The sequence below is a fragment of the Drosophila montana genome, unplaced genomic scaffold (genome assembly GCF_035044405.1).
Source record: "Drosophila montana isolate Dmon_TW-CO22-7 unplaced genomic scaffold, ASM3504440v1 contig_3733_1, whole genome shotgun sequence".
Lineage (NCBI taxonomy): Eukaryota > Metazoa > Arthropoda > Insecta > Diptera > Drosophilidae > Drosophila > Drosophila montana.
In genome coordinates this window covers 5,784,376-5,800,529 of record NW_026998620.1, presented here as the reverse complement: position 1 = coordinate 5,800,529, position 16,154 = coordinate 5,784,376, and the positions used below count along the sequence as shown (strand labels likewise).

The 16,154-nt window shown below is 40.5% G+C and overlaps 1 protein-coding gene across 2 annotated transcripts in view; it reads left to right on the top strand.

Annotated features, from left to right (window-relative positions):
- LOC135436671 (uncharacterized) overlaps positions 1–16,154 on the top strand; it is an 84,063-nt gene that overhangs the window by 43,012 nt on the left and 24,897 nt on the right. For both annotated transcript variants that reach the window (XM_064694354.1, XM_064694355.1), the window contains one exon: positions 14,056–14,155. In XM_064694354.1, coding sequence (XP_064550424.1) covers positions 14,056–14,155 — 100 coding nt within the window. The remainder of the gene's footprint in view (positions 1–14,055; positions 14,156–16,154) is intronic.

The following is a 16,154-nucleotide window of genomic DNA, read 5'->3' as shown; positions in this document are numbered from 1 at the left end:
TCATGCAGAGAAAGCCCTCAGAGAACTCAATAAAAATGGGCATGGGAAAATTGAACCCGATTGCCACAAAGCACATTCCAATGTATTCAGCAATTATGATGAATGCCTAATCTGATAATTATAACAAATAAAAGGATTATAATTAATTGATTATACGCAAAGGTAGTCGCTTTTAGGTTTTATTGTCTCTCATTCATAAATTTATAATTCGTTGTTTGTCCAATTATTGCACAGGCAATATTAACATTACCATGAAATTATCTAATTTGTAACTGAAGTATACAAATTTGCAGCTTATTTACAATTGAAAAGGGGACATTTCGGATGCATTGAATGAATATTCATTAATTATGATATATGGCATACGAGACTCAGCTGCAAAAATATTAAAAGCCACTCAAATGGACAGCGTATACGTAATATTTATGTTGTGCTGCCCGTTTTCGAAACGAGATGACAGACACATCCTGTGGGAAAACAGACGAATATTTAATTTGGGAAATTAAATTGGTGTCATTGTTTGTTCGGCTTGTAGAGCAACTGACTTGTTGGTCCCCTTAACCAAATGCCTGCTCAAATATGCCAATCACATGAGCCTGGGCGAATGAAAATAAAATTATTCTTAATTTGCGTGATACGCATCGAAAATCAATTCGGCACCGCAAACCCGACACACAAAAACTGAAACTCATCAAAAAAAGTCACCCACAGGCAGTGCAGCAGGTGGGCAGAGAGGGGACATATGCAGGTGTAAATAAGTCAGCAGCCCGTGAGCCGTGCCGAGCTTAACCTGGAGCGGGAAAGTCATGCATATTTAATAGGGCCTCTACAGTAGGCCGGATGACATACAGCGCTGTACATAGCACATATGTATTTGTGTATGACAAAGTCAAAGTGTTTGGCAGTTACCGCAGGAGTGTGCACAAGCAATTACAGGACACGCCCGTCGGCAGGGCTCCCACCTGTTTGCGGAGGACTTAGTCCTGTTGGTCAATTAAGGTGTCATCAACACATTCGGCTAAAATATAAGTGTGGCAATAGGCGATAAGTTTTGTTGTCAACAACAACAACAATATATTTTTCATCGACAGATTTTGTCGTTGGCATTCACTTTAGCAGGGCAAACAAATATTTGTGAACTAAAATTATTTTTAAATCATAGAATACATCTTTAATATACACGCACATTGCAAAATTACATGTTTGAAATGGAGGCGCTTTTCAATTTATATTCCAACGTATAGCAAACCTTTGAATTATATCACAATAAAATTCAGTGTGGGCTATGTTCACATTTTCGTGAAATCGATCACACAGTCGAAAGCTAATTCGCATTAAATTGGTTGTGTATAGACGAAATATACACATTATATTAAAACTCAACAATATTATGTATAATAATCAAGCATAATCGATAAGTAATTGAAGGCCAACTGAAAAATGTTGATTATTTCAGACGGGTGTATATTCAAGTATATAATAACTATACTATATTATGATATATACATATGTCGGAGCAGCACAGCAAGTCCCGAGTGTCGTTGTAATCACAGAGTGTCCTCTTGAAAGTACGTCCGTTTAATATGACTTGCACGTACGAATCTGAAGATTTTCCTAGTCCTCTATGCACTACTTGTGCTCTTCTCATTCTATGTTCTTCTCTGTCTTTTAGTACTGTTAGTGAACACTCAACACTGAATACTAAACTGAACGCTAAACAACACACTCGGGCCATACTCGACAAAGACTATCTTCTTTGTCTAAAGCCTTGCTTTCAGAAACAATCCTAATACGAGCAATATTGAATAACAGTAGCTTCTGTCAAACTTTCTGTTTATAAATAACTAACTTAATCGTTAATATTCAAACATAATAACAACAATAATTAATAGGATATACGACATATACATATTCATACATTATCACCTATTCTTTGTTTAGCCCAAATTATTTAATTAGGTCTCTATTACTCGAATGCGCATCGTTTTATGCTCTTGTGTACATACATAGAGCTAAATGCACGTGCTGTGCCGTTAATATTCTTTAACTAATTAACTAATTCGCTTAAGAGAGGCAACGAGTAAAATAGCTTAATATCATTATATCAAGTTCTTTCATATGCACCAGCTAAGCTAAATATGTAGGATTCATTTTATATGTAGAATTAATTTTAAATTTAATTTAGAAGCAATTAGCAACAGGAATTTTCCAGGTAAGCCGCGCAGCCCCTGCAAGCAGTCAGTTACATAACTTTCTTCAATTGTGCACATTTTCGCCTGCAGCATTTCTCAGCGTCTTTTGATATTGTAAGCCAGTTGCCCACAGTTGGCAGCTGACTTAGCCTTCATTTGCCTTATGTTAACTTTTCAAGCCGAGCCTCCTGACAGCTGCGTTTGGTCGTGGCCAAATGTCAAGCTGTCTCAATTTGCAATTAGCGAGAATAACAAGTCCGCTCTGTCTATAAGCTATATACATATGTTCTTAAACATATACATATATACATATATATATTTACCTAAAAGCTCTTCAGAGTCACAACTCAAAGGCATTAAGTTATTCGAGGGAAAGAAGCTAGCGCATAAGCTGCATTTATCATACGACTTCTGGGAATGCAAAAAGCCCTACCTAACAATTTACACCAAAATAATCATAAATTCAATGAACCTTTTGTAAGACCTTTTTTTGCCTTTTTGCCACGCATAAAACAACACACACAAATGGGCAGTCACTTATGTGTTGCTCAATTATTTATAAAGAAGTGCCGAAAAAATAATCAGGTGAAGCAGCAAACGTAAGGCACGTAATTGGGTGGCCACTTTACGAAACATTTTGGCATTTTCTTCATCATAATAGAATGTTCAAAAATGTATTCTTATTATTACGATGATTTTTAGGCAAATCTCCAGTTGCGACGACCCAGCTCGTCTCGTGTCATAATATTTTATGTAGAAAAGAACACACAATTTTAGCAAAGTTCCCAAATATTAAAGAAGGTAATGCTTTTTCAGTACAAACTATATCAATTTTTTTTATTTAATTATATTTTATGTAAATATATCTGGAGATCTGGAGGCCAAACCATGAACAAAAAGACAATTCTTTTAAAAATAGCTTCAGCTTTGACCGAGCTATTAGGTGTGGGAAATTTTGAACTGTGTCATTAAAGAACATTCGAGAGTACCATTTGTACGTGAATTTTCACCAAGAATAATGTTGCCAGATTTAGATGCCAAATCATGAACAAAGACCCAAACCTCATGAAAATCGGATGAGAATTGACCAAGTTATACGATGGGAAATTTGAGCCATGTCTGTATAGGATATTTGAGGATACCATTATTACATGAATTAGGCAAGAATAATGTTGTCGGATTTAGATGCCAAATTGATCTAGAGGACAAACCATGAACAAAAAACCTAACCCCGTGAAAATCGGCTAAGATTAGACCAAGATATGGGGTTGATTTCATTTAGTATATGTTATATATATATTAAAGTTAGAACGTACTTTAATATGAACAAACTTTAAAAGAACCTGTAAATATTTGAGCTATATTTACTCGACATGACTTGACATGGAAAGTGGACATAAGGCCAGGCGACACACAATGGCATACAATACTCCCCAAAGAATAAACAATTCGAACATCTACAAGCACATATTTAACTTATGTTAAATGTACGTTTAGCAAAGTCAAACTGCCAGATCGCTGTCAAATAATATACACTTTGAGGAAAATGGCACATGAATATTGAGATGGACAGATATGTTTTTTTAAATATGCACATAAATCGTAAACGAGAATGATTTAACTGTGGAAAAAACAGTGGACTGGCATTAAAAAACAATTTGTCAAGCTGTGAAACGCATTAAACAAACATTTCGCAATTCAAAGCGTTTTCAATTTGCGTACACGGAAAAGCAGAAAACACAAATTTGCCATGTGCTTAAACGAAACGAAACAAATGAAAACCATTTGGAAATAGCAGCACGTGCGCGTCGTGTGTGATTTGCGTTTGTGTGAGTGTGTCTGTGCGTGTGTGTGAGGAGATGGTATCCATGTGTGTGTGTGTGATTTAATCTGACAGTCATTTGGTTAGACAAGCAGCCAGACGCCACGGCCGCCTCAACCAGCCAGCCCTGCTGTGTAACTTTATAGCACCTCGGTGCTTGTTGCCATTTTGCCACACAATAAAAATAGTTATTTCTCCTATTCTGCATTTCTGGCTCACCAAATCGAAAAAAAATCAAGTAAGAGCTTCTAGTCGGGAGCTCCCGACTAGGGGATACCCTGAACCCTCTTCTTCCAACAGGCGATATCTAAAAAAAGAAAGATACTTGATATATCTATATACTATTATTTACCAAAATTGCTAAAAAAAAAAAACAGGAGTTTGATATTGATTTTTATGGATTACTTGGAAACGGGACAAGCTATCGATTATCGGAAACAAACTCGATTTGCGCGGGTACTAGAAAGACCTACAGCTAAAATTTCAAGTATCTAGCTCTTATAGGTTCTGAGACCCTTGCTTTCATACATACGGACTGTCGGACAGACGGACGGACGCACAGACGGACAGACAGACGGACATGGCTAGATCGATTCGGCTATTGATGCTGATCAAAAATATATATACTTTATGGAGTCGGAGATGCTTCCTTCTGCCTGTTACATACATTTGCACAAATACATTATACCCTTTTTACCCATTTTTAATGGGTATAAAAACGAGAGCTGACCAAACTAGGCCAGCTTCAAAACTTATTTCTGTGCTGCGTCCTACCTCCAATCCTAGCTCTGCTTCTGTCTCCGCTTCCGACATGGCCTCTGCTGCTGCTGCTCTTGTCGTTTAATGTGCTGCTGTTGCCACTGCAGACGCATGTTTTGGCCATTTATTTTCAGTTAAATGACAGCAAATTAAGTGTTCGGGACAACTTTTGCCTTTTATTATGCTGTATTGATAATAATGACTGTATAAAAAGTCAGCGCACATTAATTTTTATCTGAAAACGACAGCTGCTTGTTATTGAAACAGGCCGAGGCCACCAAAAATATAGAATGCATAAATATAAAAATAAACGTCGGATCCTCTTAATCAACCATTTTTATTTTGGAGACATAATTTGTTCAGTGCAAACGGCAGAAGCTCACGTTCAATTACGATATTGGGCAATGTACAGTTTAATGTAAATACCGTCCTCAAAAATATGTCCCTAAACTATGGATTCCCTGGTCCTTAATATTCCTATATGTATATATGTGTAAAGAGTCTATTGCTGGACATTCGGAAAATTCAGGGAATGTTCTGAACATATATGAAGACTCATGAACTGCAAACTTAATTAACTATCTCCCGTTCTCAAAAGTAGACAGTTATTCAATGCTCTCCTTAATAATTCAAATAAAACAAGATTTGTTTTTATTTCAGTACCTTAAATTATTCGGTGTGTTTGAAAAACAAATTCTAGCAAATTAGATCTAAGCCAATTTGAGAAGCATATAAAAATATGTTTGCAAGCTTGGCAAACTTTAAGCACAAGGCACTCACTCATATTTGTATGAATATGCAAAAACCTTTTTTTTTTTTATTTTTTTTTTATTTTTATTTTGGTTTATTTTGCGCTGGAATCGATCAGTGCCTTCTGATCTCTACCAAGCGGAGTTATATTGTATAGTTATTATTTAATAACTTAAAATGATAATTACAGACTTAAAAATATATAACAATAATGGGAAAGGGATGTTTAAGTGATGCGCCTCGTTGGTAGGTCGTCGGGGTGTAGCCTTCGGAGGCGCCTCTCACTGATGGGCTCAGCCAGGGCCCTTGCGGCCGCGTTCGGATGCTGCACCAATTTGTCGGAGTATCGGCTGCTGAAGAAGTTGAGCTGATCTCCGACCTTTGTTAGGCGGAGATCGCGTTCGATGGCGTCTGTTGTTACGTACCATGGCAGGCCAGCAACCTTGCGTGCTGCCTTGGCTTGGACCACTCTTATGCGACGGAGCTGGTGTGCTGATGCCGTGCCCCAGACTTGGATCGCATATGTCCAGATAGGCGTTACCATCGTTTTGATAAGCAGTGTCTTCGTGGATATGTGCAGCTTGCTTTGAGGCTTTAGTAGCCAATCGAGCTTTTGTAGTCTTCTCATGCATTTTGCTCTCGTTGCTGCGATGTGAGGCCCCCATATGAGCCTTCGATCGAGGTGGACACCCAAATAGCAGAAAGAGTTGGTCTGCTCAATGGTTCCTCCATCGAACCGTAGCCCCTGGCAGCTGTCTGGGCGCAGCGTAAAAGTGACGCAGGCGGACTTGGCACAGTTTATAGCGATGTTCCACATAGCTGTCCAGGTTTCGATCTGCAGCAGCCAGTCTTGCACTGCACTTGTAGCAGCTTGCAGATTTTTGTGGGAGGCTAGGAAGGCAGTGTCGTCCGCATATGTTGCCACCAGCAGTCTCGCAGGGCTGAGGTCTTCATTGCTTTGTCCTTGTGTGGGCAGGTCCGCCGTGTACAGCGTGTACAGCATCGGACCGAGGACGCTGCCTTGTGGGACACCTGCTCTGATGCCCTTAATTGCCGACCTTTGGTCTTTAACGGCCACATTAAAGGTGCGTCCTGCCAGAAAGGAGCTAAGGATGCTGAAGTATGGCGCTGGGAGTATCAGTTTGATCTTGAACAGAAGACCATCGTGCCAGACCTTGTCAAACGCTTGTTTGACATCGAGGAAAACGCCGACGCAGTATTGCTTCTGCTCAAAAGCTTCTATTACATGTTTTACACTGCCCGGTGGACCTGCTCGGGGCAGCCGTGAGACTTTCTGAAGCCAAACTGATGATCCGGGACCAGGCGCGTGACCTCGTCGAGTTCTAAGAGACGGCTTAGCAGAAGTCGCTCAAAGACTTTTGAGAGCGTCGGCAGAAGGCTTATAGGGCGGTAGGACTCAAGTTGAGTTAGCGGCTTACCGGGTTTGGCGATCATCACAATTTTCGCATGTTTCCATTGCTTCGGAAAGTGGCCAAGGCGGAGCATGGAGTTGAAAATTGTGGCGAGCGCCATGACTCCTTTGCGTGGGAGAGCCTTAGCTGCTCTGTTGTCGATTTCGTCGCATCCTGGGGTCTTCTTTAGCTCAAGCATTTTCAGCTGTGTCCCGATTTCCGCGGGGGAGATGCTTCTTATCGGGAGAGCCATCTGCAGTGGAGCGTCCAGTGACTCGGCTACTTTACGGCGCTGTGCAACATCTGCGAAGTCGAATGGCTTGAAGGTTGTCTCCAAGTAGTCTGCAAATGCATTGGCCTTTTCCTCGTCCGATCGGAGCCAGAGAGAGGCCAGAGTGGTCCGTGATCGGGGAGGTAAAAACTGTTTGCCTTTTAATGCTTCTGGTGAGCTTCCACACTGAAAAGGTGCTGTTGCCGTCATGCCCAGTTGCTTCGAGGAAGCTGTCTAGATTTTCCGTTCGAGTCCTAGCCAGCAGTCGTCTGAGCCGGTTGGACGCGCTTACCATTTCTGCCTTGGTAGAGAGGTCTCCGTTGCGGATGTACAGCCTCCTTAGACGTCTTTTGTCGGCAAGGAGACTCCTGGCTTCAGGGCTTAGTAGGGACCTTCTGAAGGTACGAGTGTGAGGCAGGGTTTGCGGGGCTGCACGTCTAGCAGCTTCCGTAATTTTCGCTGTGAGGTGGTCAACGTAGCTCTCCAGTTCACTTGCCGTATTTATGGTGACGTTGAGCTCTAATGTGTCCTCGAGGCAGGCCCGGTATACTTCCAAGTTAGAGCGCGGCGGGAGCATTTTGCGGATTCCAACTTCCCACTTGGGAGTCTCCTCGAGCTCAATCAGTAATGGGAGGTGATCCGACGTCAGGTCAAGGAGGCTTCGTATTCGGCTTCGTATTCGCAGCTGTTCCTGTCTGAATCCCTTGTAGAGCCCGAAGTCAAGTGCACTTGGTGTTGCAGTAGCCCTATATGGGTAGCACGTTGCCTCTCCAGTGGCTATGACTTCGACGCCTTCATTCTCAATGGCAGAGAAGAGCGTTCTCCCTCGGGAGCACATGCGGTAGTTTCCCCACCAGCGATGTTTGGCGTTCCAGTCTCCTCCTGCCAGGAATTTGGGGCCAAGCTGGTCGAAAAGGGCTTGAAAGTGTGCCTCAGTCACTCTCAAGGCCGGAGGGCAGTATACAGAGGCGAGATTGAAGTCGCCTCTGCTGGATCCGAGTCGGATAGCAGCAGCTTGCATATGCCAGTGGCAGGATGACTCGAGTGGGTGGTGCGACAAGGACGACCTGATCAATATTGCTGCTCCTCCATGTTGGCTGTTGTCTGGGTGGTTGGCGGTGTGGAGAGTGTAGCCTGGCACTCTGAGGGTGATTCGAGAGCAGAAGTGAGTCTCCGTGAGCAGAAACACGTCGATGTGGTGGAGTTCGATGAAGAAGGCTGTGATCTCATTCGCTTTCGAAAAGACTCCGTTGGCGTTCCATAGTGCTATCCTGAGGGAGCTCATTTTAGGCACTGTTATTTTTGGCGCTAGTGTGCATTAGCGCTTGTAAAAGAGTCTGTATGAGAGACATCAGTTGGTCGAATCTGGCGAACATTTGCTTCATCATGAGCTCAAGGGCTGAGTTGGGGCAGTTGTCGGCAACAGGTTGTGATTGGCTGGGAGTACTGCCAGTGTTCCTTCTGCGAGACGATGAGCGGGCACTGCGCTCTGCGGGCTGGGTACCGCGGAGGACGCTGGCAAACGATTGTTGGCCGGGCACGAAGCTGCAGGCAGGAGCGGCTGTTTTGGGGCGGGGATCTCTGGAGCGGCTTGCATCTCTGCCATTTGCCTTGTGCTGGTTTTTCTGCTGGAAAGCATATTGCAAGTACTTCTTGCAGCCTTTGAAGTTTGCTGCGTGTGCTTCTCCACAGTGGTGGCAACACCGATTCTCGTCCTTGCCAAGTGTGCACTCGTTGCTTGGATGGTTGTCCCCACACACACTCCTTGCACACATAGTGTCTCGAGCAGTAAGATTTTGTGTGCCCGTACTCTTGGCATCTGTTGCATTGTACAGGGCCCGACGTCTTGCGAGGCTTCTCCCACGAAACTTTGTGCCTGCATAGTACTGTTATTGATTTGACAAGGTTATTGTTCTCCGCTTTCCTCAGGTCAACAAATCTCATATTTAGAGGTTCGTTATTGACTCTGCTACGCGGGGTGTATATGCGGACAACGTGGTGCCCCTTTTCTGCCAATTGCGCTGTAATCTCTTCCTTGCAGAACTTGGTGAAACTGAGGACGTTTGGCACAGTTATTCTCGGCACCTTAGAGGCAGGCCGCTCATTGGGAGGCGCCGTCTGGGTGGGTTGCGGGTGTGCGGCAAGCTTTTTATTTGCCGTTTGTTGCCTGCTGGCCCTTGCGCGAGCTGCGTGCGAGGTGGATGGCCTATCATCTACGTCCTCGTCGGCGCAAGCTTCCTTGTTGGTGGCTAGCTCTACTTCCGTGTCCATGTCGCTTTCCTCTTCGTCACGGAGGGCCCCGCAAACCGGTTTTGGCTGGCTTTCTTGGCTTCGGTGGAGCTCGCCTTCTTACGGGCGATACGGGGGGAGAGATTGCCACCTTCTCTTTTTGTGGCCTTAAACCATTGACCTTGCCAAGTACGTGCAGTCTTGGGCGGGTAATTATTCAAAAACGCGTGGAGATCCGGGCTTGTAGCAGGATTCGCGCCAGGAATGGACGGGATTGCGGGGCAAAAACCTTTAACTAAATTATTAACATGAGACTAAATATGCCATGCTGTTGCGCCATAAGGGTGCTCCAAGAAGGTAGGACATGAGGAAATGGGGCTGCTTGAGGGGAACTTAAGGATAAGGATAAGCCAAGCCGACGAATCTAGGCTACATACAAATGTCAAATATTTGCTGAGCTGTGATTAATGTTGATTCAACGTACACTGCTGGTCCTTTGCATAGGACTCTTGCCGCTAAGCGCCGCCTTTTGGTACCATTCACCTGTAGTAGAAAGGAAACGATGCGACGGTGACGGCAACGGCAACGGCTCCGGAAACTCATTTTCTGTATTCCAAAAAAAAGCTAGAAAAAGTAGAATAGTCGATTGCTTAGGATTTTATTTTGCTCGTCTTTAGTATGGAAATTAATTAAATTGATTGAATGTTTAACAATTTATCCGGCAATAAAACAAAGTGCCATCAAATACGAACACTAAACAAAAGAACCAAAAGACATCACTTGAATTTCCCATCGGCTCAAGTGCACTTAGCAGCTGGCGAGCTGGCGAGCTGGTCAAACTGTGCAAGTAAATGCCCGAACTGCTATGGCTGGTCACGTTGCGTCAATAGACATCCGAAATGCACTTTGATGCCAAAGTGTTGCACTTGTTTCCACAATACGCAGCTTTTTTTTCGTTATTCGATTTTCGCACAAAATATATGTATATTAGCTGCCTGGCACATCAGCATGGCGTATCAATGGCTTGCAGAGTAAACTGCTATTAATTTAGTGCGAACGATTCATATTTGCCGGGAACCAGTTTACTTAAAGCTCTAGAAAGACTTTTTCAAGCATTCGGATATATTTAAGATTGATTTAACTTCGTCAATTAGTTCAACTTATACAAAAAATCTTTCCCACAATTTATACATTTTAGCTGACCTGAATATCCAACACAGCTACTTTTTCATTTAAATAGATTTTCTAGTACCAAATCGTAGAAATGTTGTTACTCTTTATTTATCACATTTGTTATCGTTGTTATGCAATTGATAGCTTTAATATTCACTAATAGCAAAATATAGTTTTTCATAGGGCTTATTGGATAAATTTTAAAATTTGCCTTAAGAGTAATGATAAGATCTACCCAGCTATTGCTGTGAGTCGACTGGAGTAAGGCTAACTATAACCAATAAATAAATCAAGAAATAGTTTAAAAGGATTTTAAACCTACATAAAATAGCCGGTGTCTCTGCTTACGCTTTAAACTGGCTGCCTCCAGCCTGGTTTTGTACATTTCTAAGCTCAGGTTTTAGTTCCAGCCTGGGCTTGTCATATACATATATTCCAAGGCTTCATGAAACAATCCAATTTGTAATTTATAAGTCTGCGTTCTACACAAATTATTTCCTGTCGTTCCTTGAAACATTGAAAAGTCGCTGGCTAAATTTCAGTTCAACCCAAAATGGGCAATAACCAAGAACAGTTAGATATGTTAGTTATTTATGCTTAAGTGCTGAGTCTGCCTCAAAAGTTTTTTATTTGGACCAAAGCATATTTGAGAGAAAAATAGGATTTCTCTCAACAGTTTTTGGGCAAAGGTTTTGACTTTAGGTTCATCTCACGTTAATTGAATAACATGGATGTCAGACTCAAACTAGTTTGGCTTAAAATCGGCTTGGTCACAATATATTCAAAATTTAAAAAAGAAATATTTTGCGCTCTTTATACAAAAAACCATCAACAGATGGACGGACACTTACAGAAACTCGTCTGTTAATTGTGTTCACTAAAACCCATAAAATGAAAGATTTTTCCTTCTGCTTATAACATACAATCGCAAAATATTATCGTTAACTTTCTCAATCCACTGCATTTAGGTCTTAAGCATCCTTAAATATGTTTCCTAAAGGCTCTAAGGGTCACCGGCTTTCTAAAACTCGTTCGGCTCACAAAATTCACACGTCAATTATGGTGTTTTTGTCGTTTTCATTGGCCGTCAATTCCGTTATGTATACGCATAGTTGCACAATAGGGAAAAGTATTCGCATTGTGTTTTATATTTATGTGTTGAGATATATATACAAAATGAAAAAATGGCAAATCATTGACTAATCAGATCAGATAGGGCCATTGATGGCTCAGCTGATTGCTTCCGTTGTTCCTGTTGCAGAGTTTAAAATTCAATTTTGTAGAAAATTGTATGTGCCTAAACGTATTTCAAGCATTTTTCAATTTATTTCGTCTGCCAAAATAATAATGAAGCAGCCAGCAACAGGGGGGCAGAGCAAATAGCCAGCCGGACAGACAGTCGCCCAAGCAACTTGGCCAGCTGTCCAGGGCGCAAACTCAAATCAAGCCAACAAATGAGTCCAAACAAAATGTGAGAAATAAAAATAAAAAATCAAAAAAAAAAAAAAAAAGGTCAAAAAGGTACCAAACAACTTTAAGGTACGTGCAGGCCCTGGGCCAGCTCCTGATAGCAACAACAGACTGGCCCTCATCAATGCCAATACAAAATCGAATTTTTTTTTCCGTTCAACTGCGATGGGCAGGGACCTTTTTATGCCTGAGTACGATGATAATTTGGGTGTGAGGCCTGATTATTGATTGAACTTTGTTGGGTGTTGTGTCTTCCACACACACACACACACACACGTACATACATTCATAAGCACACATTGTGTTTAATGCTTTGATTAAACCTGATTGAATTGTCTATAGTAATGTGGCCGATTTGGCTGTCTGACAAGGATCGTAAATAACTCACAACAGACATAATTTAATGCATGTGAAAGTTAACTTCAGTTGGAAAAATATATGTATATAGTTTTGGGTAGCTTTGATTCTGAAGATGCCGCAAACAATTTAATTTCATTAAATTTATAAACCGATGATAATTGTTTTATAAACCGCATTTAATGAACTAAGCTCATTTTCGCATAACTAACTTGTATATGTTAGCAAAACCAACAAAGCCCTGAAAATAAATATTAATTTTCAATTCCTAGGAATGTAAACTGATTTCAGTTAGTAGTTGTTATTATATAAGTCAGTACTTCAGTTCAAAAAATTTCTAAAGAACTGATAACTTTTGCTGCAGCAAATCAAATTGTATTAATTATTGAAAGTAATATTATCTTTATATAAGTATAAAACAATTTGTCCCCTGTCAAATACGTAAGAGTTGGAAAGATGAAACTCTTGCTGTAGATACTTGATGTGGGGAAAAATCTTGGAAGGCCGCTGTATTTGTCTTTGTTCAATTTCATTTGAGAAGTGATTCATAATTTTAAAAAAAATGTCCCCCCCCTCCTCGATGAAAAGAGGGGCGATATTTGTGGGTGAGTTTCTCCCTCATATCCTCTTGAAAATTTATTTAAGACGTGGTCACAGATTTTTTGCGCTAACTTTAAAATTTCGCCAGATCGGCTTTAAATATACTTTCAAAACATTACATAAAGACATATATATTGAGCCATTTTAGAAATTCCAAATTGACGGAAAAGGGTTGTAAGAAAGTTTTTCTTTACCATCTAATTTACTCCACTTCACGTTTCTAGTTATATATTAAAACTTAAGACGTGGAATACAAGATGGTACGGGAAGATTATACGGGCGAGAAATCAGTGAAAAATGTATACTCAAAATTTAAAGTAAAAACTTCGACCGGATACGGCAGGAAATATCAGCTACTTATTGTATATAATAGTAAGGCAATAATTATGCTGATATCAAATAAAAGAACAACAAAAGAACAACAAACAACAACAAGTCGTCGTGGCTAGGCTCTACCTATAAAAAGTAATAAAAGCTATTCCAAAAGTGAAAAACCTTTGAGTACTAAAACCTGAAACATGCAACTCTACTGAGTCCAAAAGACTCTCCAGTGTGGCAGCACTTCGCCCTTCGCTGAAACTACGCCCAGATTGAGGTGCTTAGGTCTGACTATTATCGGGCAGGCAATGGTGTATCCCGTCGGAATCTGTTGATTGTAAAGTGTACTTTTTATACTGTTAAACTGTAACTGCTATAGAAATGAGAACTTTGTTAATTACAGACGTAAAACAGTTTTCGCAACCCTCAATTGAAGGAAGACTTAAGCATTTAATTTGTTTAATTTTAACAAACAGCTCAACTAATGTTGTTTAGCTGTTCATTTGTGCTACTTTCAGAGAAATCTCTAACAAAAGGTAAACCGAAATGAGAACAAATGTAAAATGAGGCAACAAAAGTGCAAAAAATTAAATAGCTTTCACTGGCAACTAGTGTTTATACATATATACATATATATTTGTGTGGTTGGGGGTTGGTACCTATGAAGCGCTTTTTTAAACATTTTCGTATCTTGCTTTACAGATCTCGAGCAATTTTCTGCCATCATTTGAGGCAATTGCCCTGGCCGTGCGGAGCATTGCCAGCAAGTTGAATTGGACGCAGGTTGACATCTATGTTGGCGGTAAGTTAACGCTTATTTCCCGATTAAATAGCTGATAATATAAATTCATTTAAAGTCCGTCAGCATTTAATTTGCATTAAATTGCTTTTATTTCTCTCTTGTTACAGTCAAATGACAACAATGAACCACTATAGTGAGAAATTATTCATTGTGTCTGAACTGAAGTAAAAGAATTTAAGCTGACTTTTTATTGTATTAAAATTAATTAAACTTATCATGGCCGCATTCTGCTGAGAATTTCGATGAAATACTCTTATACTGCCAAACTTCAAAAGTTTCCATAATCGAGTCACGATAATTAATAGTAAATTTAATACTAAAGCTATACTATCAAAAGTAAACGAATATGGAAATGATTTTTTTTTAATTAATTCTAAAAACAAGAGTGACAAATAATTATATAAAATACTCGCGGGTATTCCCCAGCCTGGCTCGGGCCAAGTTGGTTAGATATCACGTTTCCATATATTTCGTGCCTGTCGTTAATTTTATATTTATTTATTTTATCACGATACTTGAAAATGATTCTGAAGTAATCCCGTGTCGTGCACTTCAAAATCCGTTTAAACACTTGTTTGTTCTCGTTAAATGAAGAGCTTAAAGCTGAGAAATAAAGTTGCGCAATAACATTTTCCATTCAAGAGGGATGGATTTTGCGAAATGTGTGAGAAGCGTTTCAAATGAATTTTCTCAAGTATGTTTGAAAATGCGTCCGGAATTATTCGTATGGCATCAAAATACTTACATACAACCGTTTTCCGGCAATTTTCCACACTTACATCACATAAAGTAACTTCAGTGAAAATTTCAGCTTTCTAGCACTTATAGCCTATATAATTTGTAAAAATTAATCGACACTTTAAATAGTGAACTCAATAGTTGATCCGAACTAACTAGCAGAAAATGCGTAGAAATATATGTACAAATGTACATAGATATGTATAGACTAATATATAGCATACACAATTACTGCTTGCAATCGCATGATGCTTAAACAAGTTGTTATCCCAGCAAAGCTACAGAGAGCTTCAAAGCAGGCAAAGCAGCCTGTATTAAATATACCCGTGCAGGCGTCAGGGCGCTGCTATGGGTCTCCAAGGGGTGGCCCCACTAATGCCAAATTATGGTCTGGTTATTAAGACAGCAAGCGAGCTACGGGAACAAAGCAGCCGGCGCTGGCTGTAGTCAAGTCATAGTACACGTGTGCGTATACGCAATGCAATTAGTGGTGACATTATTATGATTAACGTCGAGCTCTAGTCGACCGCGTATCCTGTGAGCTGTGTGCGTAACTGTGTGTGTGTGTGTGTGTGTGTGTGTGTGCATTTGTATGTGTGCGCAAATGTTGACAGTCTGGTACACAGACGCACAGCTATTGGATTGTGTTGCTGCTGCATTTGAAATTTAATTAGGTGGCAAAAGCTAGTCACAAGACCAACTGCAGCGAACAAGGCCAAGGGCTTATTGCATTCCCATGCGAGTATCATCTGCTTAATTAATTTAAATCAGGAAAAGCTAGCTGCTGCACTGAGCCATCAATTTAAGATGGAAACGTCTAGATAAATGTAACAAGCGCAAAGAAAATGGCAGATATTGAAGCCTTTAACGTTAAATTTGTTGCCTTTTTTAATTAATTAGACAGCAGCTGAAGAAGCGACTCGACCTATAAAATGAATTGTTTATTGGACAAACTCAAACATAGAGCGAAAAAACATGCACGAAATTTGGCATGGGAGATGACTTCGGGGCGTCATCTGTTTGCCCTTTCTACATACATATGTTATGTTTATGCAGTAAACTAGTTGCCTAAGTTGTCGTCTAATCTCAAGTATTTGCCATTTCTGAAACTTGGCTGAAGTAGCTCAGGTTGTTGACCCCATCGGCGGCTAGCAACAAAAATCGTAAATGATGTGACAGCAGTTGAGAAATTGTATAAAAACAAAGTTGTAAAATAAAACATCAGCGGCAAGTGGCAGTGGCAAGTGGCAAGCAGCACAAA